Here is a 19,448-nt window from a genome sequence, read left to right as displayed (position 1 = left end):
TGTGTGTGTCCAAAGTCGATTTATTTGGACTTATCCTGGAATCTTGTTTATAATCCATACCTGGAATCATAACCGCAGCAGATGTTGTAAACACAGAAACATCTACAAAAGAGGAAGGGTCCATGAGGAGACATGATTGAGAGCTGTATCAGATACAGCATCCCTACTCTGAAACAGACAACAGCTAACGTAAACACAGTCTGAGTCCTCAGACAATTTTCAGGCAGCCTCATCTAATGAAAGCTCATTAATCTGCATGCTGTTTACAGTAGCTCATCCCCTTATCTGAGGGAAATAAGCAAACTCACAAAGTCCCAAATTATTCTGCATGTGTGGCCCTGCCCACCCATTACTGCCTGCTGCTACACACACAATGGGTGATGTCATAACCAAATTAAGCTGTTTATCTTCTCTATCAGAAAAGCACTGTCTTTGTGTTTCTATAATGCATACTCCCATGTCAAAACCTTTTGGAGTTAGCCTTCCAACGTTTATAAACGTTGAAGGGGGAGGATGCTGGCAAAGGGCTCAAGATGTGTTTACTCTCTGCCCACCGAACAGGCTGCCATGGCTGAGCTGATTAGTTTTGCACTTTGATGGAAGGGTAGAGAATTTCCTCATACTAAGGACGCAAAAAAATGCTCCTTGCTGCATTAGGCTAGATATGCAAAGGGTAATTTAAAAAATTGATTGTGAGCTTGAGGTTCATAATTTTAATAAAAAGGAATTACATCAGAATTATGTTTCATTCAGTATGTCTCAGGATATTATAGTGCTGATTGATTTTTAATGATTTAACTTTTAATGATTTTTAACAATTAGCATCAAGATCAGTGAAGGTTGCTTACAGCAACGAGTTCTGCAATAAACTTACACAGGTTTTTTCCTCATTCCCATACAATCCCTACTCATTCTCAAAATGAATGAATTAATTAAATGATAATGAATTTTGCTGAAATGCCATCATTTAAAATAGACAGTGTCATATTCAAATGATTATGTTCCCAGTTTTTCTTTTTGTTCATTTTGATCATTTCTTACATGTGGGAAATTTTAAGATCACCTCAAAAGTGAAAAACCTGTGGAGACCACTGAATGTTTCATTGTGTCAAAAGCAAAAGATCTGATCATGGGTCCTACAAACCTACATTAACAAAATGTTGCACTATTTCAAAGCAGGAAATATGACAAATGATCAGAGCTTACAAGTTTCATGTGGTGATCAGAATCAAAGAAAATGATCCTAATTGAATTCTCTGTTTGTGTGTACTTCCTCACAAGATATTACTAAAATCCCTCACAAGTAACAACAAATTGGTGTGTATGTGTGTGTATAGTGGGGGTGGGGGTGGATTTGGGTGGACATCAGAGTGACGGCCACTAGTCTGTGTGACTCACGGATCTAATTATCCTGTGTCTTGACATACAGTTTAAAGCAAGGACTGGAAACAGGAAGATTGCTGCCCTTTTTTCACAACCATCTAAAATGAGTGTTCTGAGATAAGAATGTCTTCCATTGTATTCAGTTAGAAGAATATGAATAATCCATGCAGACACTCAATCTTTTGATCTTGTAGTGTCTTGAAGAATATTTCCTATTCACATTTCTTCTTCTTTGGGATTAGGAGGCATTCACCATTCAGCTGCTTTAGGCGATCCGACTTTTAACCTTGTTGAGGTTAACCTTTATTCAACATTGATTGCTGAATGCATTTATAGCATTTATCAAAGTTCTGATAAGGGTTTGCATTAAATTGCAGTTCTGAGTCTGTGTCCACAGAGGATGCAACCCTTAGAGCCCATAAGGCAGTTTCTGCAACAGTAGGCCAACATTCCTGGTGATACTTTTAACATGTATACGCAGCAAAAAAATGAAACATCCCTTTTTCAGGAGACTGTATTTTAAAGATAATTTTGAAAAATCCACATAAGCTTTACAGATCTTTATTGGAAAGTGTTTAAAATATGTTTTTCATGCTTGTTCAATGAGCCATAAACAATTATTGCACTTGCACCTCTGGAACAGTCCTTAAGACACGAACAGTTTACAGGCGGTAGGCAATTAAGGTCACAGTTACAATAACTTAAGACACTAAAGAGACCTTTCTACTGACTCTGAAAAACACCAGGAGATAGATGTCTAGGGTGCCTGCTCACCTGCCTGAACATGCCATATGCCTGCTGCAGGGAGGCATGAGGACTGCAGATGTGGCCAGAGCAATAAACTGCAATGTCTGTAATGTAAGATGCCTAAGACAGTGCTACAGGGAGACAGGAAGGACAGCTGATATTCCTTGCAGTGGAAAATTACATGTAATCATGTGTCCCCCATACGTGATTGAGAATTCGCAAATGCCTTGGTGGAAGAGTGGGGTAACATCTCACAGTAAGAACTGACAAATCTGGTGCAGTCCATGAGGATGAGATGCACTGTAGTACTTAAAGCAGCTGGAGGCCACCACATACTGACTGTTACTTTTGATATTGACCCCCACTTTATTCAGGGACTCATTATTCCATTTCTGTTGGTCAAATGTCTGTGAAACTTGTTCAGATTATGTCTCAGTTGTTGAAGGTTTTTATGTTAATACAAATATTTACACACGTTAAGAAATTTTCTGGAAATAAAAGCAGTTGAATATGAGAGGACGTTTCTTTTTTTGTTGAGTATATTATGCCAACATGGCCTGCCATGTAAACAGAAAGACCGTTAGGAAAGAAGCGGGAAATTATCCTCAAATGCTTCAAAAGGTCCCCATATTAAAGTAATTTTCTGGTATGAATATTTCATCCACTCGCCTGGAGTGGAAATGTAATATTGAAGAGTGCTGGAATCCCATGTCATCATGTAGAAAGCGATGTAAAGCAGAATCTGGCCTTATTCCAGAATCCAATTATCAGAGGCGATGCATTCGGCCACAGAGCACGAGGAGATTTTCTATTAATCAGAGACACAGTTCAAATAAAAGAGAATTCTGGGGAGGCGTACTGCACTGGCTTATGAACTGCCCTATCAGAGTCAGTGCCATTTGTGTTCAGCCTGAAACACCCAGTTGAATGATCAAAACAAATTATCAGTAATCCACACTGTGATTGTTAATTAATACATTCAACTTAGCTAAGCTGCCTACCTGCAGGTTTTTGGGAGGTGGGAGAGAACTGGAGAAGCCGGAAGAACCAACATGAACATGAAAATATGCAAAGCTCCACACACACTGTAACCTTCTAGCTGAGGATCCAGTCAGGGGCACTGGAGCCGTGAGATGAAAACACTACCCACTATGTTACCATGCCGCACCAGCTTGTGATTATCTGGTCACTTTTTCAAACTAGTGTTGGAGGATGCATAAACATAACCATGCAATAAAAGACGAGCTGTTTGAATGTATGTTTTTTCGCCAATTTTTATCAGTAGCATTATTCCTCTAGGGTCTACAAAACAGTAAGCTTTTACGCAACCAGCCAGAAACATGCAGACAGCACCAATCTGAACTGGTCAGTGGAAGCTGTGGATAAAAACAATGAAAAACCATTTCAGCTCATATTTTTGCAAAGATCAGAAATGGCTAACAGCGACACTGACCAGTTTGCTGCTGTTGTCTGTTCCCACCTTCCCCCCTTTCACCTTTCCTCCACTCCTGTTCCTTCAAGTAATGCTTCAAGCTGATTAAGCCAAAGTTGCAATACCATTCCTGCAAAATAACTGGGTAACATTTGGTGTCTGAACACACATTAAAAGAATTACTGTTTTGTAATACTGATATATTTAGTAAACCTAATATTAGAGAATTATCTCACAGAATACCCAATAACACACCAATTCTCCCTTCCCCCTCTTTGCATCTGGTCATTATAATTAGAATGAACAGTTCTGATAAATATACTGCATCCAAAGCTGGTTATAACAAAAAAATTGCTACTTCACCTTCATCTTATTTTAGGCTTTTTGTGAAGAAGGATACAAGATAACAAGAAAGCCAATTTCCGTGTTAGATGACATGAATAGACAGTGTCTCAGAGAAAGGCAGACACATGAAAAAAACAGTGCAGCAAATGCTATATTTATTTATTACAGAACTCAGGAAATTGTATTTATTAGATTACGATTGCTATATTGGACTATACTGTGCTAGAAGAGTTAGATGGACACAAACAGTTATGCTAGATTTTATTTTTATTAAATTGTATTTATTTTCCTGATCTCTACAAGCAAAACCCACTTACCTTAGCAGCTTCACTTTTTCCACAATTTTTCACTCACTGGTTTAGTAAATAAGCCACAGTGTACAAATGTCTGTTCTGATTAATGTTAACATGCTGACAGAATAATATACCACTTTCACACAAAATTCATTAATCCAATAATTTTGGATTAAACAACAGATTTTCACTCAATATTAAAAACAATGTTTCAAGTACTCTTTTCTAATTCCTCGTCTTCAATTATAATGCATCGACCAAGATACCATTACTTTCCCTGCCCAACATTATTACCCAGATGCATTTTAGAAGGCAAAGCTAGTTTACAAATGGACTTTTGGGAAATGCTGGAGAATCATTTGGCAGGTGGATGATAAACATGTTCCACTGTAAGACACAAAACTAAAAAATATGACATCTTATATTCTGACCTGACTACTAAGTAGGCTTACTGCCTGTGAGCTATTTTTCATCAAAATTGCTTTCTGCTTAATCCCAATATTGTTGTTTTTCTAAGAATAAGTTGGTGGCAAAGAAATCATTATATATGACACTCCCTGGCAAAATCTAGAAAGTAGGACTTATGTAATCTCATAGCAGTGGCCTACAATAACACAGGTAGAATGTTAAAGGAACAGCCGGTAGGACTTTAGCTCTAGACCAGTGAATGTTGAAACCAAACAGGAGATTATGTTTTATGCAGGAAAGGCCATGGAGAGTGGACTGGGGAATATACTTTAGCTTGATCTTAAATCTAATACAAATATAAACTCGCTGTGTAACTTTATTTATGTGACCTTTGTGGCCAGACTGCATAAAACAGCCAAACTGTTAGTGATGGTCAAGGTTGCACAATGAGGGGAGCTCAGAACGAGGAGCTGAGTCTATTTATGGCCAGTGAAGCTCATGCGACATTAAGAGCTCAAGAAGGAATTTTGATTAGGACCAGTTAAAATTGGATGCAACTTATTAGATAATCAGGCCAAGTGCAGTTGCAGAAAGTTTGTTGCAATGGAGTGCTAATATAAGCAGTTTGAAGTAATCTTAGAATAATGGTTTCAAAACTGATCCCTACAATAAAAAGGGTAAAAAAATTGCACCTTTCCTTGTCACTGGGGTGGCAGCCTTACCTTTTGTACTCTTAACATGCATCTTTCGCTTGGAAATGTGGATATAGTGTACATTTAATTATGATTTAAGATATATAATTGAATATATTATATTATTATCTTTTAGAGTAAGGCTTTAGAGGCACAATACATGCACCTTCTAAGTAAAAGATACATACTACTGGTACAAACTGATTACCCTTGAAGGTACCACCCCAACAAAAATAACTCATTTTTGAGAGTTTAAACAGCTGGCCAAGTAATACAATCAAGGACTATATACTACCATGTTTCGGGAGTGGAATGGCTTTGTCTTATTATTAAATGAGTAGTGGTATACTCTGGCCTCTTTTATTAAAAGCATCAACTGGCACACCTAGGGTTTGTTTGTTTATTTATTTATTTATTTATTTATTTATTTATTTATTTATTTAAAGAATTCTGACATTCCTAGAGGGTTCTACTTACAACTTTCTAATAAGGAAACCCTTGGTTGTGTAAGATTCTACCTGAAATTTTTATGGATTCCCCAGGACAAAGCATTTACTAAATTTAACCTTAAAAGTGCATTCAACATATATGAGATGTTCTGATATGATCTTGAAGTGCAAGTGTTTGAGACTTTAAAAAATGGGGGAAAGGCCTACATAAAAGCATATTTGTAATTAACCTTTCATCTTTTTCAACAAAACCAAAAATCCAACTTATTTTAGCCACAACCCTGGTTTCTAAACTTAATTCGTAATTGCAAGTAATATTTTACACTTAATAGAGTGTAAATGAGAACAGCGTTTTGCATCACAAGTTTCAGTTGATTTTTTGCTAAATAACTTTAGATATTGCATATGTCATTTGAATGCAGAGGTTCAGAGTGAACGTTACAGTGCTAAGCACATATTACTATAACAGTATAGCTGTAACCATATTAACACAAGCCAGACTTCTAGCATTTACACTAACATGGAAGATGATGCATAGACTTTTGCTGTAGCCTGTTGGTGAACTCACCACTAACTGTTTTAAACAAAACTCTTACTAACTTCTAAAGATGAGCTTCTGTAAACTTTTAAAGTCAAGCGATTAGGCTATATCTTCTTTCCCTGGCAAAAACTGTCATTCCATGCTAAGCAGTTCACAGCTATTGCATAAGGACAGTGTTCGCACCGACACTCAACCAACCATGTAGCCTGGCTTATAATGATGTAGGTTTCATACCATATAAATGTGGTTTCAATCAATTAATATTTTATTTTGGATTCAGTCACATAAGATTATAATCTGTTTTTTTTAAATACATTTAAATGGAATCGTTCATCATCGTACATCATTACATTTTTAATAAAAGCTTAAAATGGAAGGAAACGTAGCATGTTTTCTATGGAATGTAATTTTGTCCATACTTCAAACACCATAAACACAAGTTGAAATCAAGTATTCTACTGTCACGTTGACAGCAGAATACTTAAAAAGTCAAGTTGGCTTTTAAGTATATGAATTATTTGTGTCTTAAACCAAAAACAAAATGTCCTTATTTAATGATATACTTGATCTAAGTTCATGTCCACTAAATGGTTTGCACTTAGCCATATATGCCAGAAAGATCTTGCTCCCAGGATTGCCTTTGACCTACTGTAACTAACTTTGCTACTAACATGCATGTGATAGCTCACATTGTCATCTAGGCTACAAGTATATCTGAAAACAGCTGTCATAACTTAATGCACAAAAACTAATAACAAAACATTATTTTACATTATGACTATAAATAAACAGTGCCATACTGAGCTTTTAATTATATTGCAACATTTTATGGGGTTGGTTTTTCTATGCCAAAATATTAATGAAGACACATGTGCTACCACAAGCCGGGCTCACAACCAGTAAAAAAAAAAAAAAAAAAGAGAGAGAAAGAAAAAAAACTACCTATGAATAACTACCAGAGCACCATTAATTCCAGTGCCTTACATAAGTATTCACCCCCTTAAATGAATTAAATGTGAAATGGAGTTGGGGTTTTTGCTATTTTTCTTTATTTATTTATTTTTACTCAATTGGTTCATTTGAAGGTCTAAAATTATTTCTTTTGTGACACAAAGGTTAATTAAACAAAAAAGCAGAAATGTTTTGTTTGCATATGTACTCACCCACCTGGGTCAATACTTGGAACAGCCACTTTTGGCTACAATTAGAGCTGCTGGGATATATCTCTATCAGCTTTGCTTAATCTGGATCCTAATTCTTCTTGCCAAAATTTCTCAAGATGAGCCAGAGTGAATGGAGACCATTGGTGAACAGCAATATTCAAGTTTTGCCACAGGTTCTAAATCAGACTGAGGTCTGGGCATTGACTCAACCATACTAACACAATCAGGTTTTTGGTTTTCAACCATTATATAATTCTATAACCAGCTCAGTATTATGTGCTCTCTTTTGTAGATTCATGACATATATTCCCACTTATGCTAGTTATAACCACAAAGAAGCACTTGTTACTTAAATGTTAAGCCTGATGTTAACAATAAATACAGTATTTATTAGCTAGTAGTAGTGGTATAATCCTATGTGTTTCTCACTCCTGTTTTTTAAACATTATATATGCATGATAGAACACCTCAGACCATTGTCCCACAGTCTGTAAAGAAAGAAGAAGTGCACACTTGGTCTGGATTTGCATCTCAATGACCTCGATAAAATCAGCACTGGATTTACCTAGATTTTACAAAACTGCCAGTAGTGTTAAGGCTCAAATAAACAAGTATTAAACTGCTTCTTTGCCTGCGGTACAATGAAACATTACCAGGCAGTACTTAAATGAAAAGTGGTGTTGCCATGGCAATACTGACAATACTGATGCCTGTGGCTCTGGAAATGCGGAAATCAGATTTCGACCTTAACCAGAAAGGTGTACAAATAATATCAAACACTGTTTGACCAATGGGAGGATGTCTGAGTATGAAACCGCACTACAACCTACACCTCTAGCAAGAGTAGCATTAAACACCAATTTGATTACAAACTCTCAGTGCTAAAAAATGTGGTGTGATTTGCAACTCTGACTGGGCTCCTTAAAGCTTATGTCATCTTGCCTACTGAAACAAAGCTCGATCATTCAGTCATAGTCTTTAACAGTGTCTTTTCCAGACTGTATAATAGAGCCACTGTGTTCAGTAGTAACACAGCATACAGATGTACGACAGTGTAAACAAATGTAGAAGGAGTTTAGTAGGCCTAGTCCTTCTACACCCAATTAACTCCATAATTCCACTGGCTCAACTCTCCATCCCTCTCTATAAAACATGTATGTCTTTGTCCAATTAAATCCTGGCATGCAGTTTTTTGCTGACCTTTAGCCATCAGTTTGCAAGAAATTGTTTTTATACATATAAATAAATATATATATATATATATATATATATATATATATATATATATATATATATATATATATATATATATATTTATTTTGGTTGAGGCTGGAAGGATGATGAGATGAGGATTTACACTGAAACAAATCAGGATGTTACCCCTCATGATATCAAAGGGCAATACACAGGGTCAGAGACAATCAAAGGAATTAGTGAGGACGAGACAATATCCACATGATTAAAGCAGGCTTCTTCCAAAGAGGATTTACAGCTTAACTTTTAAGATTCACTAGACTTGTGCTTATGCCAGAAAGTAACTGAATAAGGTATTTGCATAAGGATTACACCATATATAATTCAACTTTATTCCATAAGTCCACTATACAGTGAATGCATGTAGAGTTTCAATCAGTTCTTCTCAGTTAGAATCATGTGATATAAGACAAGACACATAGGCAGGAAGAGTTAGAACAATAGTGGTTTGAGGCATCACAAGCTCTGAATGTGGACTGCTTCTGTGTTTCTATAAAATTACTGCCATATTCACCATGTGGAATAGAAGAACTATGGTAATATGTATACTAGACCATCTGAAAATGATAAGGATAAATCTTCTCTCTCATGGGGACCATATTTAAATCAACTTTGAGAAAGAAGTGCTTAAGGAGTAGATGAGGTATTGAAGAAGGTTCAAGTTCTATAAGACATCATATATTAAAAACAACAACAACAAAAACAAGATGTCTAGTTGGATCACAGAATTACTTTTTTTGTTTGTTTAGTGGAGGGAAGCAGATGACCATGTTGTTCGGTGTAGGGACTATCAAGCTAAGCCAAACCAGAGAATGTTGTGCAAATTATAGTATGCATTGCTCTCTAAGGAGTGTGAAATAACTTCCTAATGCAAAAAAAGGTGCTGAACAGAGGAAGGCTTCTGAAGCTCATAGCACTCATGCAGTAAAGCACACGGGTAGGAGGAACGAGAGAGAGGGAGACAGGAGTCAAAGAACAGGGCCCAAGGCTCCATGTGTGAAAGACAGAGATGATCAGAGCCACCACCTCTCAAAGGGGACCTACTTCCTTCAGAGGATTATGGTATGTTGCAAGAGCTTGTTTGTAGGGAGCTTCAAGTCTGACTCTGTTTGCATGTTCTCTGTGAAATCTGATATGCAGAGAAGTATCCTGAGTGCCAAGCCACGGAGATACATGCTTGTTGGCTTGCTTCTTGGGTGTTTCGTCTATCCACCTGACACGATTAACATACAGTCCTAACATTCCTGTACAGCTATTATGGATCACAGACCAGCCATTATTAGAGCAAAATGTTTTCTTTCCAGCTCAGTGTATTGTAATTACAACACTGCATTGCTCCCCTTAACCCCTGTAGTGAGGCTTGACTGATGTGCTCAGTGTAGCGCTGCTTTACAGTTCACCGGAAGCATGTTTACTCAATACATAAGAAATAACTCAGGTTCTCTGCATCAGCAACCCAAAAATAAAATGCAAGCAGAGTCAAGTGTTAAAGCGCACCTATTATGGTTTTGACACATGCCTAATTGTGTTTTAAAGGTCTCATGCAATAGATTTACATGTATCCAAGGTCAAAAACACACTTTAATGTGCTCATAATTTAAATTGCAGCATTAGCTTTTTCCCCCCAGTGTCACAAACAACTCATTAAATTATCTGCCCTAAAGGATTCATTCTAAACTCCTCCTTTCAGAGAGCATATTCTGCTTTGATTGGTCAGACGTCTCAGTCTGTTGTGATTGGTCTATGGCTGTCAGCGTGTGTCGAAAAGGAAATGGCCACTACCATAACGAGTTTCAGCTCCGTCTGTTCGCGAGCAGCTGATGAAGACCAGAGGTGGGGCTTTTTGTTACAAACCTGTGAAGATTAGTACAGGAAGTAAGTCTGGATTCACTAACGACTCGTTTCAGCTGTTCAGAATCGGTTCCTTCTTTTGCGAGTCAATAACCCCGTTTGTCGTGCACTTTGATTTTTGAAACTTTGCAGATGTTTTTACATTCACAAACAGCTACATAACACACTACATGAAAGGTAATATTTGAAAAACCATAATAGGTGCACTTTAAGTGTCAACTATTCATTAATCTTTGTAAGACAAAAAGAGAGGATCATTCAAGCAGACTGATAATAGTGGCAGAGCTTTTTTAAGGATCAGACAACATAAAGCAGTTTGGTACAAACACAATTACAAGTCATTGTATCTGTAATGAAAAAAGCAGCATTTAATTTTTCAATCTCGTGCATCATAAAACCTGTTTAATAACTTCTGTGGAAAAAAAAAGAAAAAAGAAGAAAAAGAGTAGATATCTTTTGCTATTTCTGTAACAGTGTTTCCACACCACACGTCCACACTGTCCACACTTTTGGTGCATACAGCTCTAGTTAATCTTATTCTCAGTCTTACAAGGACTCAGTCAAATGACTCTGATAAAAGGTTTTATTTTTACAACACTCTATTCTTGTAGAACATGAGGAGGAATTTCAAGAAATGGCTTAATAATTTGACAGGGATCATCCTGACAGTTCACATCCCAAATTTGCTGCACATGACTCCACTACCCTAGAGATTAGCGTGACGTGACACTCAAAAAGCCTCAGGTGAGCCTGCTACAAAAATTCTTAGTAAGAAACAGAAATGAAGAAAGACTAAACCCAAGAGAAATGCCTGAGGTGTCATACCATTGTTGGAACGGACCTTTCAATACGTGAGCATGCTTGTTCTTTTAATCAACCGAGGAAGGCACAGGATCAGACAGTGACACTTGTAAGACTTGTTTAATTATTCTTATGCGCTTTCATTTTCAAGCCCTTGACTCCAAGATCACTGCTTATTTCAGTCCTAACACTGGGATATATTGGTATGCACTATGCCAAACACTAAAAAAAAAAAGCCATGTCTGACTCACTTCACGCTATAGTCATCCAGATAAGCATATAATGCAAGAGACAGCTTTTTATGGAAATAGCAAAACTCTAAATGCCACATGAAGTGACAGAAACAGTGGAAAGCTTTGTCTCTCAAGTGCCATAATGTGCAGCGAAGTGCGCTTTACCAAATGCCAGCATAAACCCTAAAAACGAGCATGTAACATCAAAGCTTGTGCAAAACCCGGTATATCACGTAAGCACAATGCAATAACCCAGAAATTTTGTTTGTTGTTCTTATGCTCCCAATTTAAATGCTTGCATTTGTTGCTCCAAAATCAGCACTTTAGATCGCACTGTTTAATTTACTGTCAAGTATTGACATTTATGTCTTTCTGTGCCACATAAAAGAAAACAAAACTCATATTAAAACATGGCTCCATACTCTATGCGACATGACAGAAGACGGGTGAAGCAAGAACGATTATGGAATTTAAAATTTAAGAGGATTCAGGTTACAATAAGAATGGGCCATTTCTAAACAGTAAGGACATATAAATATTTCTAATGCAGGGAAGGTGAACTATGACTATATATAGAATAAAAAAAAGTCTTAAGGGGGTTTTGTTATTAGTTCATTACAATGTCAACTAGTAAACAGAGTTGGCAGGTAGTTCTTGGAATTAATATTTAAAGCATTCTTATGGTAATGTTTAATTACCCATACATACAGTATTTCGCAGAGTTTTTTCATGATTATTGTGGCCAAAAATGCTCGATTTTGCTGCTGCATTTTTCAGAATTTGTGATGCAACTTGCAGAGTATTTTGTGCTTTTTTGTGGAAAACTACTTGAATTGGTGAAATTGCAGTTGCACAAAATAGTTTTGCATGGTTTTTCACAGTGATATTTGTTGGTAAATGAGACATTTTAGCTGTACTCATGTTCGAAGTACTAAATTGAAGAGGGCTTTGGCTGCAGTGTTGTGATGACATCGCATGATGCGTCTTGGCCCAAATCTATGGAAAATCTGCAGTAATTTTGAAAAATTGCAAGCTCCTTCGAATACTGCAGAGTTACCTTGATTTTACATTCATTTCTGAATTGCAGTAATGTAAAAAAAAAAAAAAAAAAAAAAAACATTTTTACTTGAGTGCAGTACTGCAATTTTTATTAAAAGCAATCATTTTTGTTAAATGCAGAATAATATAATTAAAAAAAAACACTGTTGCAATTATAGGTTATATTGCTGTTTTAGCCAATTACATCTCAAATGATTTTGTTTTTGTAAAGTTTTGCATATTCTCCCCATGTCTACATGGGTTTCCTCCTATTCTCTTGTTTCCTTCCACCTCCCAAAATCATGTCAGGAGGTGGATTGGTTGTGCTTAATTTCCCTCGGTGTGAATTCCCATGAGTTGCTCATAAGCTCATTTGTTCCTGTTTACACAATTTTGACTATATAGTATACAGTTATAGAAGAGAAATGATTTATAATCACACTGGTGTCACCCAGATGAAGATGGGTTCCCTTTTGCGTCTGGTTCCTCTCATTGTTTCTTCCTCATGTCATCTCAGGGGGTTTTTCCTTACCACCATCACCTCTGGCTTGCTCATTAGGGATAAATTTATAAATGCAAAATTTATATCTGGAATTTATACATTTCTGTAAAGCTGCTTTATGACAATGGCCATTGTTAAAAGCACTATACAAATAATTAAATAAAATTGAATTGAATTCCTGCCTCACACCCAGTGATACCAGGATAGTCTTCAGATCCATCTTGACACTGACCAGAATAAAGTGGATACTGAAGATGAATAAATGAATAAATATAATGTTTCTATTTGCTCCCTATAGTAATACATGAAACATTTGCCTTTATCACTTTTTGCTACCTTTTGTTAGCCAGTGTTCACCTTGTGTAGCCTACTGTTGGAGGATCTGGAGAATTACTGTGAAAACATCAAAGCCAAGTTTCTTTCAGATCAAAAATGGTAAACAGGTGGATGTAAACTATCTTTCAAATGAAATGACAACAAGTACACCACTCGCATGGTCTCTGCACCACATACTTAGCCTCAGCTCTTTCACATAAAGAACCTGATGCTACTCATACTTAGCACTGTTTGACTTTATAGCATACACTTGTGGAAGAGTAATGACTTATAATCTTACTGTTTGAGGTCACCTCCTGTCAAGGCTTCTTCTTCATGTCAACAGGAAGTTTTTCCTTAACATTGGTGCCTCTGGGATTTAAATCTGCATCCAGATTTCTATAAAGCTTCTCTGTGACAATATCTAATGTTAAAAGATATATATACACACACACACACACACACACACACATACAAATATATATATATATATATATATATATATATATATATATATATATATATATATATATATATATATAAAATTGAATTGAAATGAGATGTGCCAGTCTCTGTCATTAAGTTGCCATATATTCAAAACTAGGATCAATATATTCATGAAGGGTTACATTGTCATTGTATCTGTCTACAATGAAAGATTACTACTGATTGTGGGTAATTTTTAAAGTAGTTCACTACCCTAGACTTCAAATTTGCAACAGTCAAAGTCATCAAAGTTGACCACTTGGTTGGCGCACTAGCTGACCTGGCAACCCCACTAGTTCACACTGCGAATCAGCAAGGATTGTGGAAAGCTTTGAGCCACTAGATTCTTTGGTTCAGGTCAAACCATTAAATTGCAAAACAAAGGGGAGGATCCTTCAGAGCCTGGAGACAATTTGCAGTTTGTTTACTGCTACACTGTTGCTTTTGTCAGCTATCACACTTACAAAATCTGGAGAATTAATCTGATTTGGGAAAGAGTAACTTAATATCATAAGTCATTTAAATGAAAGACTGAGGGCTCAAGTGCCCCAAAACGGGGTCTAGAATCACCTGTGAGATGAAGTACTAAGGACGAAATACTGGCATGATCGGTAGCCTGCAGGCTAACACAACAAATTACCACTGTGTTCTTGTGATAGAGGCCAAGAAATATGTCCAAAAATAGATTGCTGAAACGGGACTACCCATCTGGCCCACCTGCCAGGCACTACTGAAGATGATTTTCCACAATTCCCTTTGGCTTTGGACTAAACCATATAACATACAAAAAAATGATGATATGATTATCAGATATCAAATATACAAATATATACTGTATTCTTGTTTGCTTATTTACTCTTTAATGTAGTTTTGTTTGTCATGAATAACAAGCAGGCTGAAACTAATCCAATAATCTGTCAGAGCAACACATACAGTGGCATCCGTTAGAGCAGAGATCATCTCTTTGGAGACTGACCATCTGAAACCAATCCAAAGTCATACACTTTACACTGCATTTTACACTGTTTATTATTATTATTATTACTATTATTACTATTATGAAAATTACCAATGTTGCACAGGTAAATGTGGTCAAACCCTGATGTCAGGAAAAAAACACAATATTTAACATTACAAATAGAACAGCAGTACATTATTTCAAGCAGTTGGAGTCCTGGCACAGGTACTGATTGAACGGTGCTGGAAGGCCTTCATCTTTATAGTCTCTCAAGCAATATATTTAAATATCCTAAATAAATAAATAAATAAATAAATAAATAAATTCCTGCATAATGCCAGAACTTATGGGACATACAAATAATCAACCTGGTCACGTACAACCGAATAAATATTGGACAGAGCAAAGCGGCCACTAGGGGGAGCGAACTGAATCGTAAACCCTATGATTTCTAAACCCACACACACACACACACACACACGCACGCACTGCCAAACCAAACGCGAATTGCCCTTCAAGAGTCTCTCTAAACTGTCTTATCGTGAAACATGAGTCTGGAGGAATGAGTGCGCACTTGGCGTTAGTGTAGCTGCATGCCAGCCAGGAGACCCGGGTAATGCCAAGGACATTGTGGCTTTTCAGTGACAGAAATGAATGCCTGTGGCTTCAGGGCTAGAGCTCATAAAAGCAATGCACCACCGACATATGGCACAGATCATCAGATCAGAAGCGCCTCGGCTCCTCAGCAATCCACAACGAAACGATGACACGAACATGAATGGATCTGTGACGTGCCAACATTACAGTGGCTGTATTCACTCTCTCTGTAGAAACAGTGTGTCAATATAGCAGTGTAGCTACATCTGCAACCGCAAAGAACTGTTCAGGGTTCCTATCTTTTAGGACTCATCAGTGTTCTAGAAACTTCATTTGTAACGGGGTTCGGGAGGGTTCCAAAGGTGAGATAATAATACAGTCCAGTGGTATCTGGGAAATGTAATCGATTTAATGTAATTGATTTAATTGTTTTAAAGCATGTGAGACAAAATAAGAATAATGCCAGTGTGATTGACAGGAGGAGTTTACTGTAAGCCACCTGTTTGTTGCGGATAATGCTCTGCATTGCCTTTTATAAGCTATAGAAACTGAAAGGGCACTAAAATGCACTTAAAAAGTAACGGGTGCATACTCTCATTTATGTTTTTCTGTTTTGTTTTGTTTTTGTTTTGCACTTACAATTTCTCACTAATTGCCTAAAGCAAAGGCGAAACTGTGCGCGCGTGCAGCTCACTTCAGCTGTTGAAGATTTACGCACTAATCAGGCCTAATGTTTGCATGTTATATAGACGTGCACCTTTGCCGCTCCATCCCACCCCACCTCCCCAAACACACACACACACGCACACACACACACGCACACACACACGCACGCGCGCGCGCTGATTCACGGAGCAGGATTTTGAGGAGGCGTCCGCTCTGATTGAACATCATTCTGAGCGCGTCCACTCGTGCACAGTTAATCCATACGGGCACGCGCGCTTCCACACTTCTGTACATCTATTTCCTTTCACACATCTTTGGCCCTCTCTCTCTCTCTCTCTCCACATACGCACACGTACGCGCGCGCGCACTTAAAACCGACCTTATCCATTACTGATATACAATATGTTAGGCTACTAAAGTCGATTTTCGATGCATCGCCGATGAGCGTGTATTGTCATGACAGAACAATCTCTTCCGGTCAAACCAAACCACCTGTTCTCGACCACCATAGCGAATATAATGGGCGCATTGTTGGGAAGATTCCAGTTCATGTACAGCCTACAACTGCGTCTTTCTGTAACAAAATCCAGTCACTGGCAGCCTAAACAACTGTTCGACTGGTATTCAATGGAAAAGCCGCAGAGATCTGCATTGAGATAATTGCATAATAATGTAGCAGCGGGGTTTAACATATGCAGAGCCTAAATGCACGGGAATAAGACCAAAGGAATCCCGAAACTGACGTCGCTTCAGACAGAGGGTTAAACTCACCGATGTGAATAATGGAATCGGTAAGCACAGGCTCCCACTCCAGACTCCAAGATGCAAGCAGAAGCATCGCAGCCATAAAAACTTTCATCTCTCCAGCGGCAAATCAATTCTCCTACTGCGGGACGACTGCTTTAAATCCTGAAGCCACCCGAAGATCCAGTCCAGATGAAGGAGGAGGGAGGGATGCGCGTCCTCCTTTAAAGCCGCACTCCCTCGATACGCTCCCGGCGTGGATGCGGCTGCTTTCTGTCGAGAGCAAAGCGGGGGAGACAAAAAAAAAAAACAACGAAGATATCCTTCAACAATCTCGGGAATTCTCTCTGGACCTCGTCAAAACATCCAGATGTGCAAGGCTGAAATATACTCCGTCCGGTCAGCCCGCGTCCGATCCAAACAGACACCAGAGAAAGTCAAGAGAAATGCGACGGTTGTGATGGTTTTGCTCGACGACTCGCGCGCCACAGCATCAAACGGCGCACAACTTCCTCTTAAGCGCACGATTCAGGCTGGATGATGCAGATTTAGATCTGAGCCCGTATTCCCATGAAGCGCTGCTTGGGGTGAAGAGGATGGAGTTCTTTTTTTTTCTTTTCCTGCGGTGGAGAATTAAGTGGGAGTTCACACGCGACTTCTGCTTAGTATGCGATGAGAGGAGACACGAAAAGATACGCAGCATCCGTTACTGATCCCGCGCTGAACAGAACTGGATTACCTCAGAGAGAGAGTGAGAGAGAGTGAGAGAGAGAGACAGAGAGAGAGAGAGAGAGAAAGGGGAGTGGGCGGAGTCATGATCATGCAGAAGAGTAGTCTGTGTGGTTATGGCTCCTCCCCTTTCAAGCTATGAAGCTTTTCATCAACTTCTTTCCAAAAAAGGTTTCCTCAGTGGTTCTTGGGATAGTCAAGGGTTCTCAGTTTTCTGAAAGATTTCTACTTCTTTTTCTACTTAAGCCCCTTTTAAGGGAAGACTCTTTCTTATAGTGATGTTTTAAGGCTTCAGTAGGAGGGACAAAAAATTTATATTGTGTTAGATGGAATTTTTTTTTATTAATGTATGCCTATTTAATGTTAAAATCTGCCACTGCCATAACTGGAGCTCTCTGCATTGAGCATGGGGGGGGGGTGGGGGGTGTTCTACACTCTTAAAAGAGTGAAGAGAACTCTTAGAAGAGTTTCTTCTACACTCTTAAAAATAAAGGTTCTTCACTGGTTCTTTAAAGCACCATAGGTTATGCAAAGAACCTTCTTCTTGTCAAGAACCATTTTTTATTGTATAGGGTTCTTGAGTTGTGTTCTTCTGAGATTCTTTATGTTTCATTATAGGTTCTTCAGAGCAGTTTATTGGTTTGTCAAGGTATCATCCCTTAACAGGTTAAAGTCAACCCTATAAGGTTCTTTGTTGGACTGGAAAATGTTTTCCATGCATCACTCTTAAGAACCTTATTTTGTGAAGAGCCATTGCTGGGTTCTTTAAAGCAACAGTAAATAGATGGTTCTCTAAAGAAGATTCTTTGTGTAACTTAAAAGGGTTCTCCTATGGCATTAGACTGAAAAACCCTTTCTATTTACCTTTATTTTTAAGAGTGTAGTTTTCTAAAGGGGTTCTACATAGAACCTTTTTGTAAAAGCTCTCTGTTGTAAAAAGATCCATTAGTTAGAAAAGCCTCCGTTATATGGCTCTACATTGGACTTTTAAGTGTTCTCCTAGGGACAAATTGAAGAACCTTTTAGAATGCTAGATGGAAATCTTTTTATAAGATTACAGTGTTAAACTTGACTGTCATACCTAGAGTTCTCTTGAATCTGTTTTGAGCCTTCACCAAATATGCACTCTTAAAAATGGTTCCTCAAGGTTTTAGTAATGGTTCTATCTTTATATAAAAATGGTTTACTTAAAACCTTTTGTGTTGTATGTTTTTCGGAAATGATTCCTTTAAGGTCCTTTGGATACTTAAGAGTTTGTGGCTACTAAAAATGGTTCTATTTTTAAGCCTTTCTTAAAGGGAAAAGCTCTTTGGTAGGGTTATTCAAAGCTTCAGTGTTCCACAGAGCGACAAACCAAAGAACGCTGTAGGGTTGTAGAGTTTGGGGTTCTGCACGAACCTAGTCTCTTTAATAGCCCAAGTCTCTTTAATAGCCCAAAGACAAAATTTCAGGTGCAAAATTAGACTTTTTTCTGAGCATGTAATTTATCAAAGTTTTCTAAAACTGTTTGAGATCTCCTGTTTAACCCACAATATGGATTATAGGTCAGTTAAATCAAGGGGGTGAGAACACACCATCCTTGTGATGCCATTCAGAGCAAAGAGAGAGGGAGTGACGCCTCATTAAACACCTTGATTGGATAAGGCACAAGTGAAAATAGTGCTGCAACATAGCAGTGTATGCCAGGGCAAATATGATGAGGGCCATTAATAGCAGGGCATAACTACAAAATCACAAAAACACATATAGGAACAAAGATATACACACTTGTTACATCCACACAATGCTACATGTATGTGCCATGCCCTGCTTTAAAGATTC

The 19,448-nt window shown here is 37.8% G+C and overlaps 1 protein-coding gene across 1 annotated transcript in view; it reads right to left on the bottom strand.

The window, feature by feature from the left end:
• Positions 1 to 17,653, bottom strand: part of grid2 (glutamate receptor, ionotropic, delta 2) — a 517,533-nt gene extending 499,880 nt beyond the window's left edge. Inside the window, exon 1 of the mRNA XM_053625025.1 lies at positions 16,926 to 17,653. Within this exon, the coding sequence (XP_053481000.1) occupies positions 16,926 to 17,013 (88 nt within the window). The 5' untranslated portion in view covers positions 17,014 to 17,653. The remainder of the gene's footprint in view (positions 1 to 16,925) is intronic.
• Between the last annotated feature and the right edge of the window lie 1,795 nt (positions 17,654 to 19,448).

This window comes from Ictalurus furcatus, chromosome 5 (genome assembly GCF_023375685.1).
Source record: "Ictalurus furcatus strain D&B chromosome 5, Billie_1.0, whole genome shotgun sequence".
NCBI classification, from domain to species: domain Eukaryota; kingdom Metazoa; phylum Chordata; class Actinopteri; order Siluriformes; family Ictaluridae; genus Ictalurus; species Ictalurus furcatus.
The sequence above is the reverse complement of the archived record's forward strand: the minus strand, read 5'-3'. Positions and strand labels throughout refer to the sequence as shown.